Source organism: Patagioenas fasciata, chromosome 2 (assembly GCF_037038585.1).
Source record: "Patagioenas fasciata isolate bPatFas1 chromosome 2, bPatFas1.hap1, whole genome shotgun sequence".
Lineage (NCBI taxonomy): Eukaryota > Metazoa > Chordata > Aves > Columbiformes > Columbidae > Patagioenas > Patagioenas fasciata.
In genome coordinates, this window is record NC_092521.1 from 131,282,263 (window position 1) to 131,307,657 (window position 25,395).

Sequence of the window (25,395 nt, forward strand, 5' to 3'; positions counted from 1 at the left end):
TGTGTGTATAAAGCATGTCAGATCATTATCCTTTGATATATTTATAATGCTCCAGAACTATATGTATGGTTTTATCTTTAGTATGATAGTGTCACCTTTGAGTTTGTGGCTCTTGCTCGTGTTGATCACAGCGCAGATTTAATGCTGCTTATGTTCACCTAGTGAGCATTTCCCTTTAGGTCATAAAGTTTGTAAGTAATGTAAGTGAAAAGCACATGTGAATGGCGCATATTTCTAAATATCCTATGAGTTTGTGAATGTGTCCTGTCAGGTCACAGAGAATTTTCTGGTTGGTCTTCAGTCTCTGATGGAAGTATTCTTTATGTATGTGAGAAGAAGCTTTAGTAATCAGAAATTAGGAAAATTATTTCCTAGAACCGTATCATCAAAAGTTGAAGTTCACTATTAGAAAAATTTGGACAAGGTTTTAGACATATAGTAACTCTCATCTTGAAAACATAAGAAACTCGAAGAAAATATTTGAGCTCTGCTCTACTTTATTAATTTCCTTCAGTGATCAGAGCCTATTCTCAGTGTGCAAATTGGGCAGACTTCACCAAAAGGAAAAGAAAAATAGGTGTGGGTCTCTAGCTTCAGTATCTGCAATGCAGTGCCACTGGAAAGTAGAAATCCTGTCTTTCTCCTGCCTTCCCAAGGGCAGCTGACCTTCTCCTCGCCAAAGAGGTGAACCCCTTGCCAGCACATATGACTACAGACTATTACATTAATCTGTTTAGCCTCAGTACCAGCTGCTTGCATGTTTTTAATTATCTTATTAGATGGTATAACAGTGACCTATGAAATAAAATGAAGGTGAGTATTTTTTAACTTTATTTTACAGGCTATTTTTCTAAATATATTTTAATGACCTAATTATGACTTTTAGGGAGAGCCATTGATGCAGACATTCAATTTGGCTGATAGAATCCAACGTCTCAAGGACACTTTTTTTTCTTCCAAGGTGGATTCATACATTAATACTGCTTCTAATAAATATATAGCCTAAAAAAAGCTCACTTCTCATACTTGTGTTGTTAACTTACTTTATGATTCAGACACCCATGACTACTACGCTGGATAATTTCATAATACATCTCTGCACTTGTATATAAGTTTAATTTCTGCCCCATGTATCAAGATGAAGTTCTTTCCTGCGTGGATTAAACTCCATGACAAGTGATGATTGCTCATAGTTGTGAGTTATGTAGACAACGTATATTCCTCCTTCTGCTGATATTTCAAATAGGCGGAAGATCTCATGTAAGAAAGACTTTCATTTTCAATTTTCTTGCCCTGAGTTCTTACAGATTCTGCTTACCAGATGTTTTCTTACTGCAAAAAGGCAACGTGGTCCTGCTGGCTGAGGCATGTTTCTTGTGTGCCGGCCAACAACCGCAGGACTGATACTGAGCACACAGAAGAAAGACGGCAAGGGGCACAAGCTGTTCCTCCCTGTTTCTGCCCACTTCCAAAAGTGGATAGTGAAACTAGTTTAAGTCCTTTTTGACATACGACTTTTCTTGGCAGCTGAGCCAGAAGTGACTGCATATCCTCTGTCCTTATATGTTAAACGTAGTGTGAAAGTGTAGGCAACTTATATACCTGTGCCTTGTGGAAAACTCTTGCTTTAATCTGTTAGGAAGCAGCCCATTCCATCTGCACAAGCCTATTTAGCCTTGTTCATACACAGGTGCTGTTTTATTGTTTTACTTTTAAGCCACTTCTGTGCAATCATAACCTATGTTTCATAACTTTGTCCACTGTGTGTCCACACATAATCAAGAGTTGTAAAGAACGAGTTCGTTTCTATTGGGGTTTTTGAATATTTTGAGATACAAAATTTGGGAACAGAAGGTGAAGCAGTGAAGTGCACTGCACCTCTGCTGTGTAAGGAGAATCCTCAGTGCTTGCATCCTTCCTCTCTTTGCACAGGAAAGAAGGCAGTGAAGCTGCCATCTGTGTTTGTTTTGTCTTACCTAGAACCATTTGATAGACACTGTCCTGGTTGATGCCGTTTATGTGCAAAGAGGCCTTTTCAGTACAAGTTAATTTTGTCTGAGAGCTTGTAAATGCTCTCCTTGAATTTTGTGTTTCTTCTGAAATACTATAATGTTTCTCTGGATGTGGTGTTCTGTGCCAATACTCTCATTTTGTCCCTGTTTGTGTAGAAGTTAGCAATTCCATCTCGCAAGCCTCATTTACAGCAAGAGAAGGTGACTCTTTGCACTCATCACAGGATTCCTCCAATAGTTTTTTTCTCCAGATTCAAGAAGATCACTGTCACACCTACTGAGCGCTTAGAAGATTTCTGATTTTCCCTGGATTCTTTCAAAATTATTTTCCTTTCTTTTCCTTTCCATCTCCGTCTTGTCAAACTTACTTTACCGACTTCTTCCTTCCACAGCTGATCCACTCTGCACTCCTTGCCTGCCGTCCTAAAGAATTTGCAAGGATGTCATAAGACAAGGAAGAATAAATGGTGATTGAGGAACTGAAAACCTTTATGCAGTATACTTTTTCTAAGATCTAAACATTACAACAGATATAAATTGTGGATTTTTTAAACGTTTCCTGTGAAAATTATGTTGCTTTCTAAAGAGGTGGAAACAGTAATGTAGGCTCACTTTCTGTTTGTATGTGGTGTGATACCTTAGAAAATGGTGAATAGCAAATTTATCAAATTTACTTAAAGCCTAAGATGCTCTGAACAGGGAATCAGAAAGGAAGGATTGAGTACCAGTATCTTTTATTGGCAGAATGCTTCTTGATGGATTGGTAGCAAAACTGAAAGAGTTAGTACATGAAAAGAGGCCATGGAAGGGAGAATGGTAGTTTAGAAAGTGAAAATTTTGCTTTACTCTTGATTTATTCTGTTGTACGTGAAAATTAGCATGTATACCACTGATGCCATATTCAGCTGATGTCATATTTTCCTTTACTAATGATTTAAGAGTTTTCCATTACGGATTTCCATTTCCTCTCTCAGTAATCTTTTAACAATCATGGCAGCTGGGAGAGGTGACTGACGACTACAGGGCTAAACTCAGCCAACAATTCACTCCCTGTTCTGCAGCAGATATTCTTGCTTTTATGTCACTACACATCTCATGGACTAGAAGCAAACACCAGTGTGTTTAAGATCTTAAACGGTGTACTTTAGCACCAAGACAAATATGGTGCCGTTCACCTGTCAGTGGTAGTCATGTTCCTGCAAAGATGAGTTCTGCATTTTAGGTGTATGACAATTACGAAGTTCCTTGCATTGATCAGACTGGCTAACCTTCAGAACTTTTAATAAGGAGGCAGAAGTTTGAGGAAAAAAAAGGAAAATATATATTTTCTAAGCAGATTAATAAGCATTTACATTAAGGCTGTCAAGTGGATTTTCAGGGTAGCAAATAAAATCCATGCATTTCAGAAATGGTTTTGGTTTAGGAGCTTACAGCTTATTACTTGATACTACCTTTCAATTGTTTTTTCCCTGTTTTCATAGAATTAACTCTGTTTTCATTACATTCCTGGCTGTTGCCTCACTTTTTTTTCTCAAATGTTCATTTTATGGCATAATAAATAATACAAACTATGCATGTTTCTTGGATTTATGCAGTATGTTTGAAAAGAACTGTTGCCTCTATTTAAATATAGATATTACATTCACTTATTGATGTTCCTATCAATAAAGACCTCATATTGCAAAACATATGACACAATAATTCAAGAATTTGTTTTCCTTCTGATGGCCTGTTGAGTAGCCTGTTGCTTCCTTGGGTGCTTCTGGGGAGCTGATTTTGGGTCTCAACATTTTAAAAAGCACATTCTGAAGATTAACAAAAAACTGTATGAAAAAGAGAACTTGGCTTTTCTGTGAGCATACACACTACTTTGTTTTATATGATTTTGCCAATACTAGCAGCACTGCTCAAGAGTTTCCTTTGGATCTCTATAAGACTATCCATTTTATCCTTCAATATTGGTCTAGAGGGTAGAATAAGCTCAAGAATTAGACTGAAATTTCAAATATGTATGCAAATGTTCACACCTTTCAGTAGTATTGCAGTATTCTGTCGTGAACTGAGAAATATTCCTTGTTAGGTAAATGTTGTAAATATTGAATTGGTCTTGTTTCATCATGGACACATAAGAAGGGATTTCAAAGATAGTATAAAATATTTTTGAAATGCATTAGATAAAATAACTATGCCCACTGTCTAATGGCCTCATAGATACTGGTTTCTTTGTTACTCACAATTTCAACTGAAAGTGAAACTATTTTTGTTAAAGAAGTGTCTTTTCCGTGAAGCAGGGAATCAGTCGTGGATTCCAGAAACTCTTCTTAAATAAATCATTTATTTGCAAAACATAGCATAGAGAGCAGTGTGAGCTGGGTGGCTCTGGAAGAGGGAGCCCAAACTAAGAAAACCCTGGGCAATTTTAGCCTCACAATCTAAGCTTCCCAGCCCTCGCATGTCAGTTGGGGCCAATTGTAGAATCAGGATCTGGTGTCTCCCTGTTCTTCACTGGATCTCTTCATTGCTGTCAGGTGGGCTGTTTCTTATCTCTGCGGGTAGTGGCTGGTCTTTCACCAACCCAGCTGAATGTCAGTTCTAGGTCCTCTCCATCAGTTGCTGTTTTGCACCTGCAGCTAGGGAGGAAAATAAGTCCCTGGCAGTAACCAAAACATTCTTCTGTTTCTTGTCTCCTTTTAGACATACCATTCCATTCCTTTACTTATTTCTAGGGATGCAGCTCTTGCTCCCTTATCTTCTTGCTTGAACAGACTCTGGGGCCCTTTTTGCTTAATGAGGTGGAAAGTTCAAAAGTTCACAGCTTGAGGCCTAAGCAAACTTCGTTACTTATGATAAGCAAGTTCTATATAAGCAGTTTCTAAACAATTTCTCTAAGAAGCAGCATACCAAATAATTCAATAAGCTAAGGCAGCCTATTCCCTAACAGTTGCAGCCAGCAGTATTTACCTGGTAGGTCTGAGCAGTCTTTGACGTTTTTCAGTGACAGATTGTAGTTTGATGTGGCTATTCACATTTTTACATTTCTATGGGTTTTAGTGTCTTCCACAGCGTTTGATGTTGTCTGAACACCATAGTACAAAAATCCTTCTTGCGCTAGTTGTAAACTTTGGAAAGATTGGCATTTGTGTACATTAACAGCTTTATCCAGTAAACAGGTAAATGCAGAGGTTAACTAGTGGTGATTATTGCCTGTGCTTTACTACTCTTCCTCAGTTGTATGTCTTCCTTTTCTGAATAGAGTATTTATCTTGTGGTGAGGTTATCGTGGGCTACGCTCATTGCATTGGTTTAGCCATTATTCTCCAGATCAAAATCCAGCATCAGAGCCAGAGGCTGATGTTCTACTACTGGCTGTCAGTGGCCTGAAGTCTTTGTTACCTCTCCCCAACACTACCACAGCTCAGTGTTGCCTCAGTAGAACTCTCAGAACTACTATTTGAATTCCACAATTATTTTCCAGGCATCTTGTTACGTCTTTGGTGTCACTCATTTTTAAAGAGTTCCTTCTTCTTCTTCTGTAGCTGTGCCATTGTAGCATTTCAGTGTCTTTTACAAAGATGCTAGACCTCAGGGATGTAAATATCTTTTCAAAAATGGTTTTTAAATGCATGTAAAATTTTATTTAGTCTTTCTGATGTAAAGTCGTCCTTGTACTCCCTTACAATGTGTCATCAGAAAAAGACATTTCTCTTCCGAGTCTTTGGACTTTTGTCTCTGTAAATCTAATGTTCATAATTATCTTAACAAGCATCAGATCCCCAAAACACATCCTGTTGGAAAGAAAGAGGAGAATAAATATACTTCTATGTGGTTTTCTAGGAGATCCACCTCATTGCTTTAAGCAAGAAAGTGCATGTATTAGAGTGGACCCCAAATAAAATTATTTTGCAGATTCAAACTCTTGTTATGATATAACTGTGTTTCAAAAGGTGGAAAGGAGCAGATGAGAACTGAGAACAAACGTCGCAGAATAAATCTGCAACCTTTATCCCTTCCATTGATTTGCTTGCTTTTTCATTTGTACATATTGAACACTTTTCCCACTTCTAAGTAGTGTGACTGTCCCTTCCTCATGTAGTAAATATTTTACAATGAACAGTTATTGCACAGATACAGCATGTGAAATTGAATTTCTTAAAGGAACAGTCGAGTTGTTTTTTTTCCTTCGTGCAGGCTTTAGAAAACTGTACAATATGTACAGTAGTATATTAGGATATTTACCTAAGAACATGAAATGAAAAATATGTGCAAAATAACCAGAAAACATTAACATTGGTATTTGCCTTTATTTTAATTGTATAACCTAAAGGTGGTATTACCACATGATTATGCATTTAATTTTCTAGTTTGATTAAAAACAATAGCATGTGCTTATTCATAGTTTAAGTGGCTCCAATTGGCTCTTGAAGCCTTTCACTTCAGTGAAGCAAATGGGATATGATAGACTTGAGTTCAAATCTTCATTGCTCATTTAGCTTTGACCAATGAGTTTTCTGCAAGCCCGGGTTAACAAGGCTCATAAGATACTGGTTTACAGAGCAGGGCCGTGTCATTTTAAAATACATCCTTTTAAAACTGATAGCTTGTTGATATTATACAACATTACCATTATTGAAACAGTCTCTAGAATTGTAAGGCTTAATTTATTAGCCTTTATTAAAAAATATTTGAGCAATGAATTAATGAATGCTGTTCAGAAAGGATTTTAGATATCATTCAGCTCAGCTAAAATTAAAGCAGATTCCAGCTTCCAAGTACTTTTTTTCAGTTGCTCATAACTTTTCTTTTTAGTGATCCCAGCAGCCAAGGGGGATGCAGAAGAGATATGATCTTGCCAAATTTCTTTTGGCTGTTTTAAATGTGATTTTGTTCAAAACGTGTTTGGAATCACATTACAAATTGGGGGGGAAAAAAAAAAAGAAAAAGAAGCATAGTATCTGTGCTAATACAGTTTAAGAAGTGTTGAAATTACTTTCTTACTGTGGAGCAATCACTCCCAGCAGTTGGTAAAAAAGAATAACCTGGAGAGTTTCTTTTCCTCTCTGTTCTTTCTGTTCACAGTTACACAGGTTGAAACCTTTTGCTAACTCAGCTGACATACCAGCACTTTCAAAGACGTTGCGGGAATGTCATCTGCTTGCAAAACAATGTGAAGAGCTTCAGAGTCTGACCTGCAGTGTGCGCAGGGGAATGTGTCACTCTTGAAGCATCGCTACCTTAGGGAGGCAGCTTGGCAGTAGTTGTAATGGCCAACGATGCTACAAAATTTACAATGGCAGACAAAGAATATTATACATGATAGAAACAGCAGGGTTATTTAGATAGGCATAATATGCTACAGTTACTGAAGTATAAATGACTGTGAAAGAAAGGTCCAGATTTTTCTCAAGCTGTGTCTGCTATCTACCGTACGTTGTATTTAAAGGAAACAGAATCGTGGTAAACAATTGTAGGCAGCTCCCTGCAGAAGGTGAGGATGAACTGGAGGTGGGCAGCCAGTGAAATGACCAGATAGTCCTTCTGCCTTGGAGAAGGGGGGATGTGGCAGGAAGGAAGGAAGCTGCCCCGTACCATTGGAGTTACTTGCTGCTATTTGGTCACTTGGGAATATTGGCAGGTGGTGGAAGCTGAAAGCAGCCCTAACCTCTGCAAGCTCACACTGCCTCAGTTGTCTTTGTCCTTATCCGGAGTACCTGGCTTTTCATAGTCAAATAGTCAAGGCACAGAAGTAAACACCCATTATTTTAGAAAATGATCCTAGCTGCAAGGTCATGCATTCACAAACACAACGCTTCTGGTCTCAGCGTGGAGCGTAAGTTCGATCCTGTCTCAGAGAAACAGGACCAGAATTTCCCACCTTGCCAATTCTGTTCCCCAACTATTCCCAACAACTGTATCATATAATTCTGTTCTGAAACTGAACAAATTTTATCTTAAACAGGGTTTTAAAAAAGTCAGCCTCACAACTCAGCTTAAAAGGCTGAGAAATAACTAGCTTGCATATATTTAGGGCAGTTTGCAAAACCAGAGTTTGTTGATATTTAGTATAACCCACTCTGTGACCCTCCTTAGCGAAGGAAATCTGGTGAGATCTTACCCTGGAGTCACAACAGTAGTTTCCCTCTTTCTGGTTTCATTTGGTCTCCCAGGGAGAAGTAATAGTCTCCCATGTGACAGTGGGAGAATGAGATGTTCACCTTAAGGACATGCATTGAAAATAAATCTGAAACGCATTTCCTCGCACATAACCCAGCTCTTTACATTTAAATTACCCTTTGGATTTTAGAGTGGTTGCAGAGAGTCTGTGCGCAGGTCTTGGGCTACTAAGACCTTCAAATGGCTTATACTGTTCTTGAGATTCGTTTCAGTAGAAGGTGCAGGAAATATAGATTTAATTCTTTTATTCAAACTCAGTAGATGGTTTGGGACAATTAATTTCCAATTGTTTCCCAGTAGAGCAGATTTACTTGTATATTAATGAGGCACAGGTGTTAGGCCCCTGGTGCCTGCATGCCTGGGAGGCATATTTAGGTTGTTTATCTAGTCAGCCATAGGTACTGCAAGGTACTCAAGCTTGCCTTTAACAGTTTATACAGTGAGGCTTTTTAATTTTTTGGTGTTTTTTTAAATTTGCTAGCACCTGTTAAAATTTTAAAACTGATCATGTAGAAAGAAGTAGGAGTGATTTCAATAGTAAATAGCACTAAATGTTAAAGAAAGTCATCTTCTATTATGCTTAACTGCCCAGCTTGACATTAAGAAGAAAAGGAGGTTCATTTAAGCAAATATGTCATGTGAGGAGCTAATACAGTCAACAGTATACTTTTCTGTTGCATATTTTTGGAATAGGTACTTCTTTGTCTACAGCTGAAACATGAATGTGCTTATATTAATATTCATTTTTCTTGTTTATTCACTGAACTGCAGTACCAACATTTTAGAGGAAATGGAATAGCCTCCATAGACATTATGAATTTCAGTAGCTGGCATAATTATAGCGATCTACATATTCATTAAATCCAAAGAAGAAATGTGTCCAAAAAGACAGCCATGCGTTTAGAAATGGTACACAACTAAATATATACATTTAAAAAAAAGTTCCTTTCCTCTGTTTATCCGAAATTGTGTGGTGTCATATAGTCCTTAAATCAGCTAAGGCTATTTATTTTGTTGTTTAAATGTTCATTCTTTTTGCCTTTGCACACAGTAAAGAATGGGAAGAACTATTTGTAAACAACAATTACTTGGCAACTATACGGCTGAAGGGGATTAATGGGCAGCTGAGAAGCAGCAGGTTCCGTAGTGTTTGCTGGAAGGTAAGAAGAGAAAATATTTATTTACAGTTTGTGGTTGCAATATATCAACACATTACCTGATGCGCTGGAAGATTATTGATGCAAAGAATCATGAATTTTCCGAGAGACTTCATCCCGATGTTTTCCTGCTCATTTTTATAATTCATAGGACATTTGCTAATCGTATCGAGTTGCCTTAAAGCTGAATTGCAGGTGATAGGAAAAGATTCCTGGAAAAAAAAAATCTTTGTGCTGGGTGGTGTGTTTAGAATTGAATGTCACACAGCCGTCTCTCGGTCTCCGTGCAATGAGGTCGTCCACTGGAAATAAAAAAGGAAGTTTGTCTCACAATTTATGTTTGATGGAACTCCTTTAAAATCAGCCTGATGCTTCTGCTAGTAGTATTTCCCAGTGAAACGAGAAAATGAAGACCAATCCCTCTTGTAATGACTGCATAGAGAGGGAAGCCAGGTCCTCCAGTCTTAAAACAGAACAGCTCCTCAGAGGTGTCTTACTGTATTGGTTTTTTAAGTTGCAGGGAAAGAGAGAAAGAAAGGCAGGTAATGCCAAGATGCTACATAAAGTCTGAAAGAATTTTGCTGCACTGACAAGGTCTTCTGTTCTCCACGAACTATGATAGCAGAGAACATTTTCCCTAGTAAAGTTGCGGTGTGTTTGCACCAATAATTTAAATTACCTCACTTGGAATTTCTCAAGCTTTGCTTTGGCACGAAGACCTATCTAAAGAAAATGAAAATACTCTTTGTATGTGAATGAAAGAAATTTGAAAATTGAAAATTGAAATTTGAAATATATTAGGATTCAACAAATTTAAAGGTAATAAAAACACTTTCTTCCAGAGGCCAGATGAGTATATGCCACAAGCATTGTTTTACCAGTCTACTTCTTCTAGAGCCTCTAAATTAGGAGGTCATACCTCAAACCCCTGGACTAACAAAAGCATTAAGTCTCTCACTGTCCGCTAATTAAATCAAGAAGTGTTTTTATTTTAGAAATAAGGCTGATTTTATTTGCATGTCCCAGTATGGATTAGGACTCTGTTTTAGACTGCCTGTTTTAAAAATAGTGTCTATGTTTTTGTTAAGTTTTGTGAAGTATTTTTAGTAATTTGGGAACTCTTTTGTTTGATAGTATTTACTGTTTCTCAACAGTTTATAATGTGTAAATAAAAATGTTGAAAGAGTGAGAAAGTACTCTGTTTTTTTCCTTATTTTATATGCAATTAAATCGTGTTCTCCAATAGATGTTTCTTTCTAATCAGTTTTAAACAGAAATGTGAAAGAATGGGATGTAGGCATTCTCAAGGACTTTTTGTAAAGCTGGCTTTCCTAACTGTCTTGTAGAATTCTAGAGCATGTTTCTTTTCGATAGATTAAGATTTTCCCTTTCTACATTTCTTAGGTAGAATGTATCTCTGAGTGCTTAGTTTCTGCTCTGCAGTCATGTTTGGTTTTAAGCATTTTGCATTAGCCCATTGGTGTTCTGTAAATAGCTTCGAGTTTTGTTTATTTTCATCTCTGCATTTTGTTTCTGCTTTGGAAGTCTCAATCAACTTTACTGAAGTTGTGACAGTTTACAAAGCTTGAGTTTGTGACTTCAGGTTTTATAATGCTTTATTTCATAGTGTAGAACTGCTATGGTTTCTAGCTTCTTGTTTATTGACTGGAAACTGCTAAAGCTAGGAGTATTTTATAGGTTTTTGCGTTCATATGCGTAGAGTACTTGCTCCTCCTTTCTGGGTTGTTTTATACTGTCTGGTAGGATTTGTATGAAAATGTATGTTAAATTGATGAAACTTAATGGATTTCTTCTGTTTGTTGATAGTTATTTCTGGAGGTTCTACCTCAAGATAGAAGTCAATGGATTAAAACCACTTCAGACTTACGAACGTCGTACAATAAGATCAAAGAAATTGTAAGTTGGTACAAAATAGGCTCTGTACTCTCATGCTTTGACATAGATATTAATACTTATATTACAAGAGAGTTTGATTTTTTTTGTTCATGTTTTTACCCAGCACATTACAAACCCTCGGAAAGCAGGACAGCAAGATCTGATAATCAACAACCCACTCTCTCAGGACGAGGGGGTAAGTTGACCCTTGGTTTTATCAACACATGCCACTAAATTCTCATCATCATCATCATACTGACACAAGTGAGTTCTTGCTGAAGAAGGCAAATTTCCAAGCTGACTTGTGTTAACATTGGTTTACAGGCTCTGCCCAACAGCCAGAAATGCTTGTCTCCAGGTTTATATTCTGATTTTTCAGGGCTTATTGCAGGGAAGGCAGTGATGAACCAAAAATGAGTGCTGGACTTTAAGTCCAGTTTCACGGCATATCCTTTCTTTAACTGATAGGCTTTTTTATTGCTCTTTGTTTTCATTTTATATGTAAAATGGCTCCAGTAGAAGGAGTGTTTAAATAGTCAATATGAAGGGAATGCTATTAACAGCAAATACTGAAGAATCCCTCACTGGAAAACTGTTCAGCCTTGAAAGTTTTTCTCTAGCAAAAATAGAACTGTTGTATGTTTGAGTTATAGGTGCTGAGTTAATGTGTAAAGTACCACGCTGCAAGACAGGCATTTCTTGCAAGGGTTTTAATTCTTTTTCTTTATAGATAAAAGAAACAGAAGTTTCTTTTGCCAGCTGCAAAATGAAAGATGCAGATTTTAAAGAAATATTGAAAATGTGGTTAAAGTATTTGGCCTGACTGTCTTCAAGTGCAGAGTATCCAACTCTCATTGAGATTAATAGGACCTCCTAGTAGCTTGGTATTTTTGAACTCATGACACTTTGAGGAGGGCTTACATGTAGATTTGGGAGATTAATTTTGGGCAAACTTTTTTTATTATACTCTTTTTCTACTGAATTTTGTTATAAATGAAAAGCTCTTAATTATTTTACAGCACATATCTTTAAGCTTTTCTGTTAATCATGCTACCATTTTTGAAATTTTTTTAATTAATTTTTCAAAATAACTTAATACCATGAAAATAATTTGTTTGGCTACATTTAAGAGATACACACCTGGAAAGACTGTCACAGATGTCTTTGGTACTTCTTGTACTTCAATTTTCTTCACAATGGAAGCCCATATTTTGTTTTTATGTAGTGTGGTACTCTGCTTCATATTTAATGTAGAAGGAGAGATTTGCTCGTTGAAACATGGAATTATTGATGATAGGCACATTGGTGGCTCTGCAGCCAGTATGACTGTACATGCCATCAAACCATCCTTGCATTCAGCTGGACAGAAAGTTGAGTCAAATGTAGAAGATTTAAAGTTTTTCTGCTGTGGTTTGTGATTATACACAGAGGTGCAATCTTCTTTCTGCTTTAAGAGATGGAAGACAAAGGTTAACATGTCAGAGTATGTGCCATGGGATTAATCTATAAAACAAAGCCACGGGCTAAATTAGGCACAGAAATGAAGAGCAAAGTGCCTTTGAGCATCTGCAGTGACTTAATGTTTTACCCTTTCAGTGTCCTGGGTTTTGCTTCCTTTTCGCAATGCTGATTCTGTTCCCTTCATTCTTTGCTCTGATGGACCGGGGTGAGAGCAGGGGCAGGGGAGTTTCAAAATGCAATCTAGCTGCTTGAAAACAGCTACAAGTTAAAAAGATAATAGTTTTACATAAGACATCATCAAGGACATAACGATTTTTAAAGTTTTGGGATTTTTTTTCATAGTTTGTATGGTATCATAGAATCATAGAATGGTTTGGGTTGGAAAGGACCTTAAATATCATCTAGTTCTGACCTCCCTGCCACTAGACCAGGTTGCTCAAAGCCCCATCCAACCTGGCCTTGAACACCTCCAGGGATGGGTCATCCACAGCTTCTTTGGGCAGCCTATTCCAGTGCCTCACCACCCTCATAGAGGTGAATTTCTTCCTTATATCCAATCTAAATACACCCTCTTTCAGTTTAAAGCAATTACCCCTTGTCCTGTCACTACCTGCATTTGTAAAAAGTCCTTCTCCAGGTTTCACGTAGGTCTGACGAGAGCAGAGGGGGAGAATCATCTCCCTTGAGCTGCTGGCCGTGCTTACTTTGATGCAGCCCAGGATATGATTGGCCTTCAGGGCTGCAAGTGCACCTGACCAGGCCATGTTGAGCTTCTCATCAACAGACAGCCACCCCCAAGTCCTTTCCTCAGGGCTGCTCTCAATCCCTTCCCCACCCAGCCTGTATTTGTGTTTGGGATTGCCCTGACCCGTGTGCAGGACCTTGCACTTGACCTTGTTGAACTTCATGATGTTTGCACAGACCCACCTCTCAAACTTGTCAAGGTCCCTCTGGATGGCATCTCTTCCCTCCAGCTTGTTTACTGCACCCCACAGCTTGATGTCGTTGGCAAAGCTGCTGAGAGTGCGCTCAGTCCCACTGTCCATGTCACAAACAAAGATGTTAAACAGCTCTGGTCCCAGTACTGACCCCTGAGGAACACCACTCATCCCTGGTCTCCACCTGGACATTGAGCTGTTGACCACAACTCTTTAGTGTGACCATCCAGCCAGTTCCTTAACACCAATACAGAAAATAATTAACAGTGTCTTTTTTTGTTATTTTGCCCTCCTTCTGCTAGGTAACATTAATTTACTTTCTCTTTTCTTTCTGTTGACCACAAGCACCACAGCAATGAAATTGTTTACAGGGGAGCATGAAATTCCATAAGTATTGTAGCCACTCTCTTTGTACAGTATTTCTTTCATTGGTGCTGCTGCTGTCTGGAAACTGACCTGCATGAAAAAAGTGCTGTAGATTTTGTTCCTTGTGTATTTGATCCACGTGGCCAAGCTACAAACCCTTTACAATAAAGAATGGACTTTACAATACTTTTTCTGTAGCATACAAACAACAACATTTGCTGATTTCTTTCAAGTTAGCTTTTGGAAAATATCGTTAAACAAGGCATAGAAACCAAAGAAAGAGAATGGAAATGGTCATAAGCACAGATATAGAAGCAGCTAAACCTACTTCAAGCGCTTTAATATATATGTATTTTTTTATCCTAACAGTGAGATTTAAGTGCCCTGGTGTTTCCTATAAGAACTTTTTTAGAATGGTCAGTCTTGACCTGCACATTGTATATGTATCATTAGAATGATGTCATTTTCATGATAGGTATTTGATGAGCGTACATTCCGTATTTGATTTTGCCTCTACTAAGACAAACTAGTTTACTTGCAAACAAATTCTTAGTATGGAAATTATAGCAGCTTCTTATTAGAGTCTGTACATTCATAGGAGAAATGTAGTACAGTATAGTGGCACAGACCTTTTTCTGTGAGTGAAATACTATTTTTTTTCAGTAGGGCTACTGGTTCTGGTACATTTGAATTTACTCTGCCTCTCTAAATATTCTTCATAGACCCTGTTCAAGTAACTCGCAAACCTGCAGCCATACAACGAGCAAATGGAGTGAGCCTAAAACAAGGATCCAGGATCTTGAATGTTTTCATCTCTGATTTAAACTGACTTTCTCAGATAACGCTGGGTTGGTCACCACCATTCTTTTTCCCCCACAAAATACTGATATCCCTATCTACCAGGAATGTTGAGGATTAATTAATTAATATTTGTACAGTACTTTGCTGATGTAGTATATAAGCCTTAAGTATTAGTAGAAGTCTCTGTTTCATACAATTATTTTTCCTTATTTCAGAGTCTTTGGAATAAATTTTTCCAGGATAAAGAGCTTCGAGCAATGATTGAACAAGATGTGACAAGAACGTATGTAGATCTTTAAAGAAATTTCTATATATAAATTTAGATTCTGTGTTTTTATGTGGTATACATTATATTGTGTTTTCTTGACTTGGGTAAGTAAATGTCAGGATTGTTGAACATGAATGTGTAGAAACATACATTAAGTGTATAAAAATACAGCTTTCTTGGAGTGAAAAATGGGAAAATCGAGTTAGACATTAAACCCTGGAGATTTATAGGTATCGTTGAAGAAAAGCTCTTCTAAATTAAGATATTAGGAAATGTATTACTGTGTGAAATTTAGAGTAGAATTTTCCATATGAAGCAAAGAGAAGGTAAAAGAAAGGTCTTTTAACTAAATAATGATTACAATAAAAGACTGAGCAGATAACTTTCTTTCATTCTTAACACTTTATTCAATCAATAATAAAAAACCAGTTTGTAATTAATAAGGGAAATGTGACTCAAGATAGAGAAGTTAAGCATTTCTGGTTTTATTTATCACTTTTCTAGTATTCTTTGTGGCATATGCCTTTTAAAATTTATCCCAATATTACAGCGATTATGTTTTCAATTTCATGGCCCTTAGATCATTCCTGTTTAGGAACTTGTTTGAGTTAGAACACTCAGTTCCTGAAAATATTTCAGAGTGGAAACATTAACTGATGTGTAAATCTAATTAAATTCAATTACTGTTTTGCTACCATGTGAAATTTTGCTGTATTGCAAATATTTTTCCTTATAACTTGAAAAAAGTGATGATAGTCATAGATTTTACAAATCCCAAGCTCACATATTTTCATTTACAGGAATAAAGTCATGCAGAAGAAATCATTGCTGTCTGATTTTGGAATACTTCATATGTCTGTCCCTAGACCCATTCTTGAATGCATTTTGCCATGAGATATATAATTAAAACCTGAGTATGCTTTCGTGTGCATTCTCGCAGATGGTATTTTTTGTTTGTTAAAGGAAAGAGTTCAGGATGTTCTAAGATTAAAATACATACGTATCTAAGCTATAATTGGAGAATGAAAAGTTGTATGGAGGTTATGTCGGATATAAGACTATTATTTAAATATAGATAGATAGATAGATAGATAGATAGATAGATAGATAGATAGATAGATATACATACACAAAGTCCAGACTCTCACTCTGGCAAATGGCAGAGTAAGTAATACTAATATCAGTAACAGTAACTAAAGACATTTTAATTTACGTATTTATACAAAATAAAGTCTACTTGAAACAATAGCAGTATACATTATCAAAATACAGTATCAAATTAAGTCAAACAATGAAGGAGCAAAATTTATCAAAATAACATGAATTTATTTGATAAACTACATGCCTTTATACATACACTTGTTTGCCTAATCATAAAACACAGTGTTTGTTTTACATATACATATGTATCTGTTTGTAAACTGTCATTAGCGTAAGAAGCAGAAAGTTCTGCATTCCTTTACTTTGGAATATAAGTACCCTCTCCTTAATGTTGTCCTTTTCATTCCCACTGTTTAAATAAATTCCTGGATTACAATTTAAAAATTTGTCATTAATTTACATTGCTTTTTATTAAAGGTTAAAATAATTGAGTATTATATTCAGTTATCATAATCACTACCTTATGGATTTTTGTATTCTTTGTCATTGAGTTCAACGCTCCATCATCCAAGAACATCAAGTAAATAGTGCTGTAGAGAGTGATGCTGACTGCACACAGAGTAGCAAACCGGAGTCCCATCTATCAAAGCAGTTAACAATTTGTTCTATAATGTTTGTATTAGAATTTGCTGAAGTGTAGCAATAATAGGTGAGAAAAGTGGGCAGAAATATGCTTTTTAAATTGGTATTGGTTTAAATTGTTTTAAATTTCAGATTTCTGTTACCTAAAGGGAACTGTGATAAAGTTTGTGTGTTTGTCATATTCATATCTCACCTAATAACTAGATTTGTAGAACACAGATGCTCAAAACTGCGCTAATCATCCTTTGGAATTTATGTACCTGAAGAATTCTGAGACACAAATCCTCTCTTCCTAAAGTAAATGTCTAGTATGGATCTGATAAATCATACTGTAGAGAAGTTTGGTTTTCTTCAGAAATTATAAAAGACTTCTAGCTCACCTGTGCCTAACTCAACTGTAGTAACCTAGTCAGGTGAGAGTAATCCAAGCCATAATGTCTGTATATAATTTTTCCCCATTACATGATAAGGATTTACAAGGAAAGTAGGGAAGGATTTTAAGTTAGTCCTAACTCATTAGTCATCAACATTTCTAATTAATCACATGACTTATTTTTTATGGTAGTTCAGAGGTTCAGAAGGGATTTTCCTTTAGCTGTCTAGAAATGTATACTTTTGACCTGCAACCAAACACCATCTCTTTTAGTCTCAAGTGAGAGGCTTCTAAAAATGAGGGTGGGGAGGAGGGTAAGGGAAGTTTACTATAATGCAAGTGAAAGAGTTACTTTAAATGTAGATAGTTGTGACCAAGTTATGTCTATAATACTGCAATCTATTATTCTAGTAAGAATAGCACGTGTGTGCGAACTAGCACCATAGCAACTTGTAGTCGCCTTAAGAATGCAATAATTAATTACTGTCATTCAAAAGATGTATGAAGGACCAATGCTGATTTATTTTGTGATGTTTAAAGAGATAAGTGATAAAGAAGGATTTTTTAAAACGTTCTGCAGAAAAGGAAATCAGCAGATTGACAGATGCAAGAGCATCTAGCTACCAGTCGAATCAAAATACCAGTCTGCTTTCTGGCATCACCTTGTACGTCTAGGGTTGTATAAGGCTATATTTGATTGCCCTCTTTCTTTTTCCAGTATTTTAAGAAAACAGAATGTTTAAGGGGCATTCCCAGTGAATCAAATGAATTTCTTTTCTTTGTAATAGTATTTTTATATATTGGTATACCTAGATTCTGCTTCGGGAGTAACAATTGCCATTTAGGACAGTGGAAGCTGTGTGAAGATGAGTAGTGATAGATGCTGCTGTTTCAAACTCTCCATCTCCTAAACAACAAAAAACATGCACACCCATAAAAAAAGTAGTGAAGAAGCCCTTGGGTGCTACATCATTCCTAAGCATATAGAAGAGATGGGAAGAAACAGCAATTAATTGAGTATGAACACAGGAGACAAAATCTAATGTCTGTGTAAGAGGTGAGACTGCTGGAAGGGAGAGCTAGCTTTATACATCAATTCTTTTTCAAGAAAAAAGTGAGCAATGGCAGTGTGGGGAGGAGTGGGGGTAGTGACTGTTATTATCCTCTACCAAACCTTTGCAATTGCACAAGCATCTTCCATTTTTTTTCTGGTTTAGTATCTTTCCCCATTCCAGTTGAGTATCAGGGTTGGGAAATGGCAGGGGATGGAATCTGTTTGTGAAAGAAAAGATGGTCACTCTATGGCTGTGGTCAAGAGCCTAATTTCTGCCTGCTACCAAATTTTTTTCTTAAAGTATTTATGCATCCTTTTATTTGTCTGCCAGCCTAAGACTTTTCTGTGTCAAAATCTGGCTGCCTCTGGTGTAGGGACCCCTAAGTGGTCTTAAGGAATGTTTCAGAAAAATGATAGCTAACTTATGCTGGTCATTGCTTTCAAAAGGCAGAGGTTGGAATGTGATGTTTGTAGCAGTTACGGTAAAACAGTCTAGCAAAATTCCCGTGTCCTTATGCAGTCTTTTTCGGAAATGTAATTAAATGTAATACTCTAGTGTTCATGAAAAGTGTTCTTACCTTGCCTGATTTGAGGACACTGTATATCAAAAACACTGCTTTAATCATAAAATGACATTCTCTGTAAAAATCCATCCTGAACTGATAGTTCCCTCCTGATCTCTTGTATTTACATTTACTATAATTAATACTTCAGCCAGCTTATGCCTGAGTTCATTATTATCCTTTCTGTCACAATCTCTGGTATTACTAGATCCTCACAGATATCTCTGTGTATTTTTGAGTTTTCTTTGTTGGTTTTCTCTTCCTAAACTTCATAGGGCAGGCCTGAATAACAGTCCTTCAGAAATAATCTCTTCAAAGCCCTAAATTATGTCGATTACCATCTGCTGTAATGCACTTTTGGTCTCAGCTGTGTCCGTCCTTTACAGTAATATGATTAGTACGAGTGCATACGAGTGTCCAAATGTTGGTCTACTGTTACCCCCTCAAGGTGCCAGGAGAACGTTCCACCCCTCATCCCAATGCCTTTCTCAGGACTTCAGCATTGCTGTATTTAAGCCACAGTGTCTTCTCTGCCTTGGCTCTTGGTCCAGATCCTTCATTTCAGGATTTCAAAGCACCTTTCTAGCCTTAATTAGTTATGTTTCTGCGCTTACCTGTCAATGCCTCTGTGAGGTGACCATAGTAATCATGAACACCAATAGTTTTATCTGAATTAATTTATTATAATTCCATGTATTGTTTCTCCAACAGCCTTAATATAACTGGTCTAAAGTTTAGCATTGTAACTCAAACTTGGAAAGAAGGGAAGACAAAACCAAAACTTATTTGTAATCTGTGTGTTTCATTTTAAACCTGAGAATACTATAGCCTTTATTTCAGCAATCTAGCCTGAGGCCTACTCTTGTCTTTTTAAGTATTCTTCGTTTTCCTTTGTCCAACTTTACCTTTTGCTTTCTTTTTGGTATTATACATTTCCAGGTTTGTTGTTGGTTGGTTGGTTTTTGTTGCTGTTGTTTTAACTTGTTACCGCTCCATATAGCTGAATGTGGATTGGGCTGCTTGCTTTATGAAATGTTTTTTGCCCTATAGTTACTACTTCAGTAAGCATGAGAACACTTTTGTTTTGTGCACTTATTTGTTAAAGTCCATCCTGCATAACCACTGTATTTCCTACTTCCAAGACTCAAGGAGCAGAAGGCACAAGTGAGAATTTCTTCAGAATAGTTGCAGATTGTAAATATTTGCATTTTCCTGAATTATACACAGGTAACAGGATTTTCTCAGGAGCTTTTTTTCCCTTATTCTCACACTAGTTCCACTTCATTCAATTTCACTTAAAGGTTATTTGCCCTACCAGAGTATCAAATGATTTCATAATTTTAAGGTTTGTTTGAGACAGCTACAAAAGAGAATGAAATGCCTAATTATGTTGCATCACAAAAGATGCTAGTAAGGTATATCGGAGCTTGCTTAGAGCTCAAGAAAATTAGGATACTGGGGTTTGTGTCGGTTGTGAGATATTTTAATAATCTTGTCATTAAAATGCTAATCATTTTTCAAATGTTCATGAAATATTGAACACTTGTTTATATGCTGCTTCTGATGTACTCTTCTTCCATTTTATTCCAGTTTAGAACTGGTAATTTTGCAAACTTCTGTAACATACTGTAGCTCTTCTACTCTTCCTTTGCCCAACTTTCATCTTGAGAATAATGAAGAGCAGGGCTAAGCACTGTTTGTGAAACCGCGGGGTACACTGATGATCCAGTTACAGCTGCCAACCTAACACAGATTTAAAAAATGGGAGCATGTCATACAAAGTATGTTTCTTTCTATGAAGATTTGATCTTTGGGGCTTATTTTTCCAGTACCTGAATAGAATTAATCAACAGATAACTGTTTGCAACAGTTATAGTTTAACTGACTTGGCTTTTTAGGGGAGAAGAAGTGCCTGATTGGTGGTTTTGATCACACTCCTTTTCCAAGTGTTCCTAGCAAGTTTTAGGTTTATTGGCCAAGGACTGACAATCAGGGGAGCACACTCATGGAGTTAGTTACTGTTGGGATGCTGTGGCACTCAGGACCAGAACAGCCTTCTGAGCTCCTGAGTTTGATTGTAAGAGTCTCTGTGCAGGAGGGAGGGGGTAGATCTTTGCCTCAGACGTTGCCTCTTATTCTGTCTCCTTTCACTCTGTTTCAATTCAACTTGTTTCCATTACATGGAGGAGGAAAGTGGTGTGATCCTTAAGGTGGCTGGGAACATACTCATATGGTATATAATTTTATCTGGATTAAATTCTCCAAGTCATTCATTTTCAGTGGACTGGCTGTGTGTAAAAAGTTGATGATTAACAGAATCTGCCATTGTATTTCATTCTTGCAGATCTCTAGTTTTCACAGTGTTAAAAGGAATTAATTAATTAAATATAACTGGTGATATCATCATATCTAAGTGGTGGACTGATGTATATTAAAGAACATGGTTCAGAATTTTGGTGGCAAAATAAAATAACAAGTCTTTAGAAGTATTCTTACTCTAGCAGCACCCACAATTCACAGAGCAGTGGGAAAGCAGACAAAGGAGGTGCTCTCTTACTTGAAACAGTTTCTAGAACATCAGCAACTGAGATTCTGCATGCTGTATTGTTTACTTTTGCTGTATTTCTTCATTTTCAGCTTTCCTGAAATGCAGTATTTCCAGCAAGAGAATGTGAGGAAAATTCTTACAGATGTTCTCTTCTGCTACGCAAGAGAAAATGAGCAGTTGCTTTATAAACAGGTAATGAAAATACTGTACAGGTGGCACTCATTGACTCAACATCTTCTCTATGGTTTGACAATAATGTAGTTCTGTCGTATCCGAAGCTGTATCATAATGCTAAAGTAATCAAAGAGCTGCTTGTCAGCTGGATAGTAAGAAAAGTAAGCTTATTGAATAACATATGCATTTTCCTCATAAGACAGTCCTTCAAATTGTTTTCTTTAAGGTTGCTAGGTTGTCTAACTTCAAGTTTCTTAATAGACAACGTCTCTTTCTTCAGTGATGGTTAACGAAGAAAAAGAAAGGTTTTCTGTTCCTAGGTAAAGAAAGTATGCAGCAGGATTTAAAATTATACTGAATAAACAAAAAGCAGAAATAGTGACTTCTGAAATTTAGGCAAAGTTACTATTTTAAGTCTTAAGTAATATCTTTAGTTCTTCTTCAAATTGCAAAAGCCATGCAGTACATTAGCAAATAGATCCTTTATCTAACCCTGCAGCATCCAGATACAATGCAGCTGACAAATGCCTCTTAACTGAAGGATAAGTGTGCTACAAATGCCACTTTTACGGTGTTACCTGCTCAAACCATTTTTGACAGAATGGTAAGAAAGCCTTAAAGCTGCACTAACTATGCATTCATATGGGATGCAGACTAAATTAGTCTAACATTGGTTCTGAAGGTTTTGAAGTGGGTATAAGCTAGACACTAAATTAATGTAGCAAGACTGACACATGGGGTTATCGACATACTTGTCTATACAATATTGTATATATTGTTTCTCCAGGCTATTAACTATAGGTTGAGTAGGGACTGACAGACTAAGGCACACTGTGTGCATGGACAAGGGATAAATTGTAGAGCAGCAAACTTCACATGGGCAAAAAAAAATCATTAAAAAAACACAGAGATTCAGTAAATATGAAATTTTTTTAAAGATGCTGCTTGCTTTCAAGTGTGGTCTGTGACGACCATATCCTTAAGCCAGGAAATTAGTGGTGTTTCATGAAAAGACCAACACATGTGAGTTGAAGGAATAGTTACTTCTGAAGAACTGTCTTACAGATTATACCAAAAATCAAATATATAGTTATCAAAGATACCAAATCTCCATCAGCTGGTTAGTTCTCATGTTTGACAAACTGTGAGCAAGGAATAGTCTTGCATGTTAAAAAGAAAAAATGAGATTTGTGAGTCGTATTTTGAAGGGCACTTCTAAAGAAAACACTTCAGCAGTATTCACCCTCCCCTTTCTACTGAATATAGGCCAGAGTACTGATGATGGGAAAATGGAAGAACACATTCCAGCTAATTTAGTCTATCATTTACTGAACAAGAAGCATTATTTTATTCTTTGATATGACTTAAAAGGACTTAATTACCCTCTGCTTGTATTTAAAATCCTCTTGATTCCTTACCAAGAAATAATACCTTTCTACATAAGGATGGAATATTCAGCCAGATCAAATTTAAAAAAAAAAAGCCCTGAGTTTCATCACAAGCTGTTAAAGCTATTATTTTCTACTAGGTGACACCCCGTTTAACATAGACCATATTGTTAATAGTTATGGGATTTTATTGAATTAATGAGACTGTTATCATGTAGTAGAATGTCTTGCTGAGTTAATTGAAACTGCAGAGATTATATAAATGGTATTAATGAACTTTGACTGCCTGATGCCTCAGCTTTAATAAAGACTGCTTGGTGGGCTAAATGAACATAGGCAGATAAAAGAACAGGTTCAATTTTGTGAGCCTACAGGCTGTTGACAAAGAAAACTTCTCTACCTCTGTTTTCAACTGGTGTTGCATCAGTGGTGCAGTAATTTAAAGATGGGGTTGCCACAGGACTAAACGGACAGATGAAGAGCAGAAATTTTTTTTAAAATGGATATTGAAAAAGAAAACCTGTTGGTTTAACTTCTCCAAAGTGTGTTCAGTGTATCACCCAAGTCTGGAGATGCTATGTCAACTCCAGAAAACAGCAAGATATTGTGGGTTTCCTCTCTTTTTGTGAACATGTGTCGCCTTTATTAGGAACTTTTATTTTTTCTTACTTCATTTTCAAATGGCGGTTTTGTTTGAGTTTTGGGGTTTTTTTGATTGTTTTATTTGCTTCTTCGTTTTAAATTAGGGTTTCTGTTAGCTTATTAGTAACAATCCTGGTTTTTTTGTCTCCATGTCCCTCTCTTTTTAGATAATGTTTCTTTCATGTCTATCAGTACCCTTCTCTGAATTAGCAAATAGGAAGCAGAGTTTGTGCTGGTGACAGGATATGGCTTTTTCCCTCTTTTAGCAAATACCTATGTTGCAGTCGGTCTTCTTGTCCTACTATTTTTATTGGTTCTGTTTTTACCATTGACTCAAGTCCCCCTTCCCATAATAATTTCCACTACATCAAAGCTGAGCATATTTTCTTGAAAATAATGAAGGTTACCGTTACCTCCAAGCTGCTCTCTGCAGTGACCTGAATACAAAGGCCAAATTAACATGTTTGTCTTTCTATTCAATATCCATCATGGGACTGGTCCTGTTGTTCTCTGTGAGAATTCCTCCATTTCATTTCGATGACCACATACAACAGCTACCTTTGCTATAACAATTATAACACTTGGCCAATAAATGAAAACTTATACTTCTGTCTGTCAACATCTGTACAGGACCCAATGTTTCTCTTTCAAAATATTTGGAAAAAGTTCTAGTTCCTTGACAATTTGCATCCTTAGAAATGTAAATCAAGTGTGTCTGAAGTTTGCAACATTTTTTTGAAGCTATTACATAGCATCAGCATATAGTCTTACAAGAAGCAATCAATAATGTTTGTTTAATATGCATATATGCATGAAAGTTGTCTTTGTAGTTAGGTTTGTGGGTTTTTGACCAGCGTGAAGTAACATTTTATGTGATAAAGAAAAATATACTTCTGTCCCCAGTCAAATGGAATAGAATCTTGTGAAGCTGTATTACAGATTTTAAAGACAGAATCCTCACTGGGATCGTTGAATTTTTAAATAGCAGCTGTAAATATAAAATCTAAAGAGAATAGTATATTGTACTTAAGAATATGTAAAAATTACTCTTAGCATTATCTGTAAGAGTTGTGCCAAAATTCTGGCCCTAGTTACACTGAAAAGAAATCGTGACAATTAAACTAAATCACTAGGGTAACTATTGTTCGCTCAAGATTTGATTGGCCTTAGAGAAGACGATATAATTTTGAAATGCATTGATTCACTTTTCATTGTAGAAATGCTATATTTCTGGTTTCCTATCTAAACCATAGACTGTGTTATGAAATCAATATTTTGTTGTAGCTGAGAACTGTCATAAAATTATCTGAGCTCTGTCAACTTATTTATTAAAACTGAAGAGTTTTTAGTAAACTGCAGCATTGAAAAAATATGTGTATGCATATTACACTGGTGGCTTTTCTTGCAAGCTAAAAATCTCTAAACATTTGAAGTACTCTTGTAACTGAAAGATCAGAGATATCTTTTTGAAATCCTGATATTCCATCATCCGTTTGCTTTGTTTTTGTTGTATGTGGGCAGCCACATTATGATTCTACTTTATTATAAATTTGATATATTATTATGTTGGAAGAATGCATGATGTGCTTTTATCTTCTATAACTAATTCTTATTTTATGTCCTCTTTCTTTTTCTTCAGCTTATATGTTTACAGCTTAGGTGGTAGTTTTATTAGATAGTCAAGTTTTTGGCATTTCCATTTCTCTTATTTCATGTTAGTCTATCAGGGCGAATAAAAGATTAGACATGGAGCTGTTAATTAACTGAGGGCTGTATGTATGAAAAGTACAGTCTAGGTTATCTACAGTTTATTTAAATATTTTCGCCACTTACACACATT

General features: G+C 36.4%; 1 protein-coding gene across 9 annotated transcripts in view; it reads left to right on the top strand.

Annotated features, from left to right (window-relative positions):
- Positions 1–25,395, top strand: part of TBC1D5 (TBC1 domain family member 5) — a 316,442-nt gene that overhangs the window by 161,335 nt on the left and 129,712 nt on the right. For 8 of the 9 annotated variants that reach the window (XM_065830710.2, XM_065830709.2, XM_071804973.1 and 5 more), the window contains 5 exons: positions 9,235–9,343; positions 11,168–11,257; positions 11,361–11,432; positions 15,018–15,085; positions 21,441–21,543. In XM_065830710.2, coding sequence (XP_065686782.1) covers positions 9,235–9,343; positions 11,168–11,257; positions 11,361–11,432; positions 15,018–15,085; positions 21,441–21,543 — 442 coding nt within the window. The remainder of the gene's footprint in view (positions 1–9,234; positions 9,344–11,167; positions 11,258–11,360; positions 11,433–15,017; positions 15,086–21,440; positions 21,544–25,395) is intronic. The other variant, XM_071804975.1, reaches the window with a different exon arrangement.